This window comes from Odontomachus brunneus, unplaced genomic scaffold, assembly GCF_010583005.1.
Source record: "Odontomachus brunneus isolate Ranch 3 - 2012 unplaced genomic scaffold, Obru_v1 Obru_scaffold_021, whole genome shotgun sequence".
In the NCBI taxonomy this organism is placed as follows: Eukaryota; Metazoa; Arthropoda; class Insecta; order Hymenoptera; family Formicidae; genus Odontomachus; species Odontomachus brunneus.
Genome location: NW_022639471.1, coordinates 239,098 through 246,644, shown reverse-complemented (window position 1 = coordinate 246,644; position 7,547 = coordinate 239,098). Strand labels below are relative to the sequence as shown.

Here is a 7,547-nt window from a genome sequence, read left to right as displayed (position 1 = left end):
AATGTTAAGGGAGAAAATAAAAAGAACAAAGAAAATAAAACAGAAAATATTGATATAACATATAAATATGAAAATGTAACAAAGTATCACAAATACAACTTAAAGATGATATATAAAAGCAAATATAAAAATAAAAAATTATTTAAAACTCTTGACTCTTCGCCATGTCACCTCGATTTATGACATCAGAAATGAGAAAATTCATGCCCAAAATTCTCGCAAAGTGCATCAAAATAAAAAGTATATATCCAAAAAATGACATTTGCAATCGATTAAGCACACCTCTAAAATACTCCAAACACTTTCTTTTTGCCCTAAAAATTAATAAATAACCGTAAAATTGACATGACAAAATAATGAGGAAATATAAGTTAAATAGCAAACATATCACGTTAATTTTACGATTATATATTGATTGGAGTGAAAAGAGTGTTCAGGGTATTTTAGAGATGTGCTTAATTTACTGCAAATGTCATTTTTAAATATATTTTTTTATTTCAAAGTTTGCAGGAATTTTAAACATAAATTTTCTCATTTTTTGCATTAAACAAGAGTTCCACTAAGAGCTTTAAGAATATATATAAGTAAATTTTTAAAATTCGATTAAAATTCGACAAAGTCGATACATGTACGAAATATTCATTAGCCAAAATACAAAGTCAATTGATACAACTGAATTTTCCACAATACATTCTATGACGCTCTACATAGAGTAGAATATTTATTGTTTTTTGTTTAATTGGAAAACAGATGTTTCTTAATTCACTGACCATTTATTATTATAAAAATAGATACACTTTTTGTGCATTGTATATGTAGTAGTTCTTTGCTTCATCCTGTTTTATTGTATCGTTTTATTTATTAACTTACGTATATCTTGTGTGCCTACTATTTGTTTTGTAATCTATTTTGTAAATCTAATAAAAACATAGATCTTGTATGTACGCGTAAAAATCCTAAAAGGACAATCGCGTATAATACGCTATCTGGACGTGTCAAATTGTTCTACGTGCGAAAATCAGTGCACGAGTTCAAAACCATCTACTGATAGCTCCTTTGTAAAGTGACTTAATACATGTTCGTGGAACTCCGCAAACGAAACGGACTTTCCGTACATATTTCCACATAACGGACATATATTGCTGTCCATGTCCGAATTATCGGAGTGGTTAGTGCACTTTTCCATCGAAATGCTGGGTGTCATAAGACTAGTCTGAGTAGCTCCATGTTCCTTGAAGCTGTCATCAGAATCGGATTGCGTACCCGTTTGGCACATTTTTTTATTAGCATTCTTTCGACAATTATTACATGTTGCCCCTGAGAAACATATATTCGTCTTTATGTCTTTTGACGATCTTATAAAAAGAACTTTATTGTCGAAATTACCAATGATTAAAGCTCCTGGCCCCTCACATTGTCTATCTCTTTTTAATGACGTTAGAAGCGAGAAAATGCATGCTTAAAAATTTTTGCGAAAACGTTAAAATAAAAATATATATCCATAAAGTAACACTTGCAATCGATTAAACAAATTTATAAAATATTTGCACTTCACTTTTGCTCTAACAATCAATAATTTGTCGTAAATTAACGTGTCATACAATTCATCTTCTTAACCTATTTCTTCGCCTATTTCTATTCAGATTAATTTATAATAAAGTATTGATTGTTAGAGCAAAAGGAAAGTGTACGGAATGTCTTATAAATTTGTTTAATCGATTGCAAGTATTACTTTATGGATATATATTTTTATTTCAATGTATTTTGCAAGAATTTTTAGCATGCATTTTCTCACTTTTGACATCATTAAAAAGAGGTAAACAATGCGAGGGGCCAAAAGCCTTAAGGAATATATACATATTGTGCAGAAATATGTAAAAATTAATAATGGAATAAAATGTTGGTCAATTATTAGTTATTTAATTATTACATTAATTTAATTAATATTAATTTGTTAATTTTGAAAATTTAGATTATAAAAAGCTGATTATTAATGTTTCTGTCTTTTTTTATCAATGCATAATTTGACACAAAAAAGCGAAGGTAACCAGATTATGATCAAAATTGATTGATAACAGTGAGTTGGATTTTGATACTGTAATGATGTAAAACAATCTCTGGATTTACCTTGTTTCAATTTCTTGAGATTCTGCAGAGCTCTTTTCAATCTAGTTTGCTGTCCCAGTAATGCATCCTTAGTCTGAGATAGCCGAATTTCGTGCTGCTTCAATTGCTCTAACGAATCCATGTCGGAATCCTCTGGATACGTGAAGCCGACATTTTGTAAATTCAATTCAGAACCATTCTGCAATTCCACCATCTGCAAATGATGAAATTTCGAATGACTGATATTAATCCGAAATACGGTAAATACCATTTCCTTACCTCTGCATATTGTTGCTCGAGGGCAGATTTTTCTAACATAATACTATTAATCAGTCGAAGGGATATCTCCTCTAAACTCTGATCCTTATCACCTGAGCAAAAGACGCACGGTGTTAATGGTGACCAGGTTTTCTTTTTTATTTCTACTCTCAATTTCGTACAAACCATTATCTGTAGTTAATAAATGTTTCTTGTTAGCATCTTGTTTATCTGAATCAGCGATATCACAAAAGCTATACGACAGGATATCTGACGGCTGTGTAGCAGGATGCTGCTTAAGTGTGTCTGAGATTTTTGTCAATTGGCTACCTAAAGATTTGTTAGTTTTCGTCAGTCTCGTTAATCTGTTCCATAACTGACGATTCTCCGCAGCAACCATGAAAACATGATGAGTGAGCTGCGACTTCTGCTTTGTAAGCTCTTCTATCTTTTCCTGCAATTCAAAAGTACATTGCTTACATTCTCTTGCAGAAACTGTTGTCTCCAGATTTGTAATACACCCTAACTCTTCTATCTTTCAAACAAGAGCTAAAATATCAACAAATTATTGTATGTCAGTATATCTAAATGTACTGCATAAACTCATAGATTCAACATTTTCCAATGATGTTAACTACTGAAAAATCAAAGTGTCAAAATCTGTTACTTAACCTGTTCCTACTCCATCAAAATAAACAATGTGAATAACAAATAATAGGAGAACATAATTCTTATCTAAATGCCTAGTATTATTTGTGGAAAACATAATATTTGTTCTTTCTAGATAAACTTCTGCACTTTCTTCCTTCAGAGTGAAACAAGTATATAATCGAGCATTGAAGAAAAAAGGAACAATGTTTCAGTGCAGAAATATTTCTTTTCTTTTGATATGAATCATGAAAAGCTCCAAACGCTTTCAAGTCAGAAAATTGTCACTTTTCACGAGTTTATACTAAAGAAAGGTTCACGATTGACTCCCAGACCTAGTGTCTCACATACTTGCAGCGTCTCTAGCACGCCTCTGTCAGCGTTGTTATCGTCGGCTTTCACAACAGCCGTGGACATATCCCTGCCGCATTCCAGCCTGAGACATACATTCTCTTCCTCCACTGCGGCCAGTCGCGTCTGCAGTTGCTGACAGCGTTCCTTCATGGTCTTATATGCGACTAGCAACGCGTAATATGATCCAAACGAGCCTGAGTTCTCCGGGTTCTCGATGTCATTCATCGTGCGCCCGCACCAGCTGATTTCGACGCGAAATACGCGCTGTGTTGCGCAAAACACTTCGTTTCACGAAGTAAAAACGGAAATATCACGCGTGTCTTACGCTGCGATCTGCAAATTTCCGCGAGATTCGTCGGGTGCATTCGCTCGTCCGTGAAGAGGTTAGGTAACCCTACATTTTTGTCTATAGACCGTGAACGCGTTCTGCGGCTAGGCTGGCAAGAATCTCCTTTCGTGGTTTTCTCACGACTTTCGGTTACTTGTGCTCGAAGCGTTTGTGCTTCGCAACATTCATGAAAGTTACTGCGTCAAAACTTCTTTCATGAAGAATAAAAAACGCAACATTGGTAATCCCCTTTTCGTTGTAATTTTTGTAGACGCAAAACACGGACTACATTCCAATATTCACTGTCAGAACTGAAAATCTATAGTTTGTGTCACGTATATTATAGATTTTCAGTGTACAGTGAATACCGGAACGTAGCTGCGGTAAACAGCGATGGAGTAACCAATCAATCTGTCGTTCCTACGGAAAAAGACAACTAAAGACTGGTTTATGATGGTCGTAATCCGTTAACTTATGTTGGAACTATAAAAAATTGACCAATCACAGTCGATTATTCTTCTATAATTCGACTATGATTGGTCAATTTTTTATGGTTCCGGCATAAGTTAACGAATTCAATACGTATATACATAGGCCGGTATTCATAGTCCAATCTTATATTTAAGATCATCTTAAGTACTGTCTTAAGATGTCACGAACCAATCACAGAGCCGTATTCGCATCTTAAGACATTACTTAAGACGGTCTTGAAATAAGATTCGACTATGAATACCGCCCTACGTTTAGTTCTTTTGTTGAAAATAAGCAAAGCAAATAACGTCCAATACCATTTATTTTTTGTTACATTTTTTTATGCAGTGACATTTTTGGTTTTACAACAGTAATTTAATGGCCACGTTGTGCGTGTAAGTACTCACACAAGTGACATGTCACACACACAGGACCGCCGCTATTTTCTCGCATGCAACTGGAAACCTTACGCGACACACGTTCGAAGCTTTTGTTAACAATTTAGTTTAGGTTGCATTCCAAAACGTTCTTTTTGAGGAAAATTTTACTCAATATCTATAGTTTACGTCACATATACTATAGAATATCGAGTAAAATTTCCTCAAAAAGGACGTTTTGGAACGCAACCTTAGTATGGCTGCGTTCCGAAATTTACTGCCAGTGCTGAAATTCTATAGTATACGTGACATAAACTATAGATTTTCAGTACTGGCAATGAATTTCGGAACGCAGCCTATATAACGGGAAGCACACACTCTTGCATAAAGGCATAATGCATAACGCATAAGAAAATTGACCAATCAGAGTTCTTCATTTTCATCGTGATAATAGAAATGAGGATTCTGATTGGTTAATTATCTTATGCGTTGTGTATTATGCCTTTATGCAAGAATATCCCTGCGTTCCTTTTGAACGCTCACGCGCTGTAAGCGTCATTCTATCTTTATCGCTCATTAGATGCGGAAGAAAGATAGAGTAAGGGCTATCGCACACAAATTGACATAACTGCATATGCATAGCATAAGACCGTATGTACCAATGAGCATCGAGTATTAAGTCGCCATATTGGTGTTCGATGCTTAATATTCGATGCTCATTGGTCCATACGATCTTATGTTATGCATATGCAGTTATGTCAATTTGTGTGCGATAGCCCTAACGCTTATAAGCGCTTAAAGCGCGTAAGGAACCTAAAAGGAACGTAGCCTACGTGCTTCCCGCTTGTAGACATCTGTGGTGCAAAGTGAACTACACAAAACCAGTTTATTGGTCACATATTATCTAAAATATCTTATAAGATAATATGCAACTAATAAACTAGTTGTGTAACACAGTACACGCAACTGGAAAGCACCCAATAATAAGTCGGGCGACTTTTTATTTTCTTACGTAGATCAGAGAGAGATAAACGTAGGAACGACGCAATTTACCGGTGCGTTAGTTTATGGTAGTTAAATAATTAGCTAACAATTAGATAAAACAATCGCTTCAAACATGCCGAAACGCGCTTGTCCTTACGACGAGGATTTGTTGCCACAGATAAAAGTGCACGTGGGACAGAAACAAGTAGACAACGGTGTCTCTAGTGCTGAGAGGATGAAAGATGTTTACGGTGAGATTATGCTAGGTTTTGTGATTTACAATGTTCACTTTATAATTGTTGATATCCAATTTGAATATCAATATTCTACTCACTGTGTGTATATGATCCAATATATTCATTAACTAATACATACACTACATATATCCATATATATGTATATGTATATATATCATACACACACACACACACGCACATATATATATATAGAACACTATAAAATATATTTATTATTATGTTCGTTAATAACAACAAACTCAGCTGCAAAGTTCTAATTTTATTCTGTTTGAATTTTCTAGATAAAACTTTAAGTCTGCTTAAAGCAGGTGCAAAAGAAATGTCAAACAAATTGAACAAATCTGTACAAATAGATTCTGTAGACCTATCTACAGACTTACCTTTGCCTCAGCCACCATCGTCTTGTAAATTAAAATCTGAATCTAGATCAAAACAGATGCTATTGACCAACAAATTGCAACTGATGGCTAGTGACAGTATCATTAGTGTAAGTTTTCTGTGACTGCGAAAAGAGACGACTTTTCCTGCATAAACTACAACTTTATTTATTTCCAGAATGCACAAGTGGATCTGTGTGGATGTTGCAGAGTAATAGACCACTCTACAATAAGCAGATGTTATTACTGTGATCAGATATTATGTAATTCTTGCCTATCTGCATGTGCCAGATGCTCAGAATTATTCTGCCAAAATTGTTCCCTGTCCATGTAAGTTACAAACTATTAAGTATCCTTTATCCTGCAGTTTTGAGTATATATGTTTTGCAACTGTAAATATATTTTTTATTTCAGATATAATCATGAAGAACAAAATATGTGCCTCAGTTGTTATGGATAGTTATCAAAGGAAAAGTAATTTTGTAAATCTCCTTTAACTGAAACTCTTATGATTTTATTTTGTGTTGTGATTTTGTATTGTATGTGCTTAAATTATTTAAATTGTTAATAACATTTTAGTCATATAAAAAGAATTCTATTAGCGATTAATATTTTTTTGCTTAAATAGTATTAAGATGTAAGACACTCTGTGTTAAGGATATTATAATTTAATTAGATATTTTATATATTTTTATATGCCTGTAATGAGAAACTAAGAAGAATTTTATTTAAATAATTAAAATTAGCAAATATATGTAACTTTATTTTTAAAAGTGATGCACAAGTCTAATTCTGGAAAAAATTGATAACTTGGTTGCTGTGTGTGTACTTTACGAGTCAATATCAGGAAAAAAGGAAAAAATATATTTTCATCACTACAGGCGTTGTGTGAAGAAATGAAACTATATTCTTATCACTTTCAAAATTAGCAACTTTTGTATTAACAAAATGAATGCTTTTGATAGATTATGTAATTGTGTTTTTTATAATTGTGTTTTTAATATTATCAATCAAATGTTACTCTATTTTTGTGTAAAAAGCATGTTACATGCATATTTTAAAAAACAAGTTAATATAATGTTATAATATCTATAAAATTTGAAAATAAAATAAAATTATTTTATTTTCAAATAAAAAAAATAAAAGAAATTATTTTTTTACATATAATCATCGTTTTTTGCTATTTTTAACCAAAAACAAAATAAGAAATATTAACATCACAAGTATTTAAAATATATCTATAAAATATTTTGTATGTGGTATTATTATTTTCCATATTACTTAAAATGATTTTATTAATTTATATTAACATATAATATTAATTTTATATGTATACAAGTGTGATAATTTTTAATAGCAAAGATTAACATTGAAATTAGCGCGCCAA

The 7,547-nt window shown here is 32.6% G+C and overlaps 2 protein-coding genes across 3 annotated transcripts; one reads left to right on the top strand and one right to left on the bottom strand.

The window, feature by feature from the left end:
• Window positions 1-35: 35 nt before the first annotated feature.
• LOC116842123 (protein spindle-F) lies at window positions 36-4,052 on the bottom strand. Its single transcript, XM_032810869.1, has 5 exons — window positions 3,364-4,052; window positions 2,551-2,818; window positions 2,386-2,477; window positions 2,128-2,320; window positions 36-1,317 (listed from the first exon to the last, which is right to left on the bottom strand). The coding sequence occupies exons 1-5, from the start codon at window positions 3,589-3,591 to the stop codon at window positions 1,019-1,021; spliced, it is 1,080 nt and encodes a 359-aa protein (XP_032666760.1). The 5' UTR covers window positions 3,592-4,052; the 3' UTR covers window positions 36-1,018.
• A 1,300-nt stretch (window positions 4,053-5,352) lies between these two features.
• Window positions 5,353-7,129, top strand: LOC116842084 (apoptosis regulatory protein Siva-like). Of its 2 annotated transcripts, none has more exons than XM_032810784.1 (4): window positions 5,353-5,777; window positions 6,065-6,270; window positions 6,339-6,490; window positions 6,575-7,129. In XM_032810784.1, the coding sequence occupies exons 1-4, from the start codon at window positions 5,660-5,662 to the stop codon at window positions 6,618-6,620; spliced, it is 522 nt and encodes a 173-aa protein (XP_032666675.1). In that variant the 5' UTR covers window positions 5,353-5,659; the 3' UTR covers window positions 6,621-7,129. The 2 variants fall into 2 exon arrangements, with proteins under 2 accessions (XP_032666675.1, XP_032666676.1); XM_032810785.1 differs by lacking the exon at window positions 5,353-5,777 and adding an exon at window positions 5,778-5,861.
• Window positions 7,130-7,547: the final 418 nt, after the last annotated feature.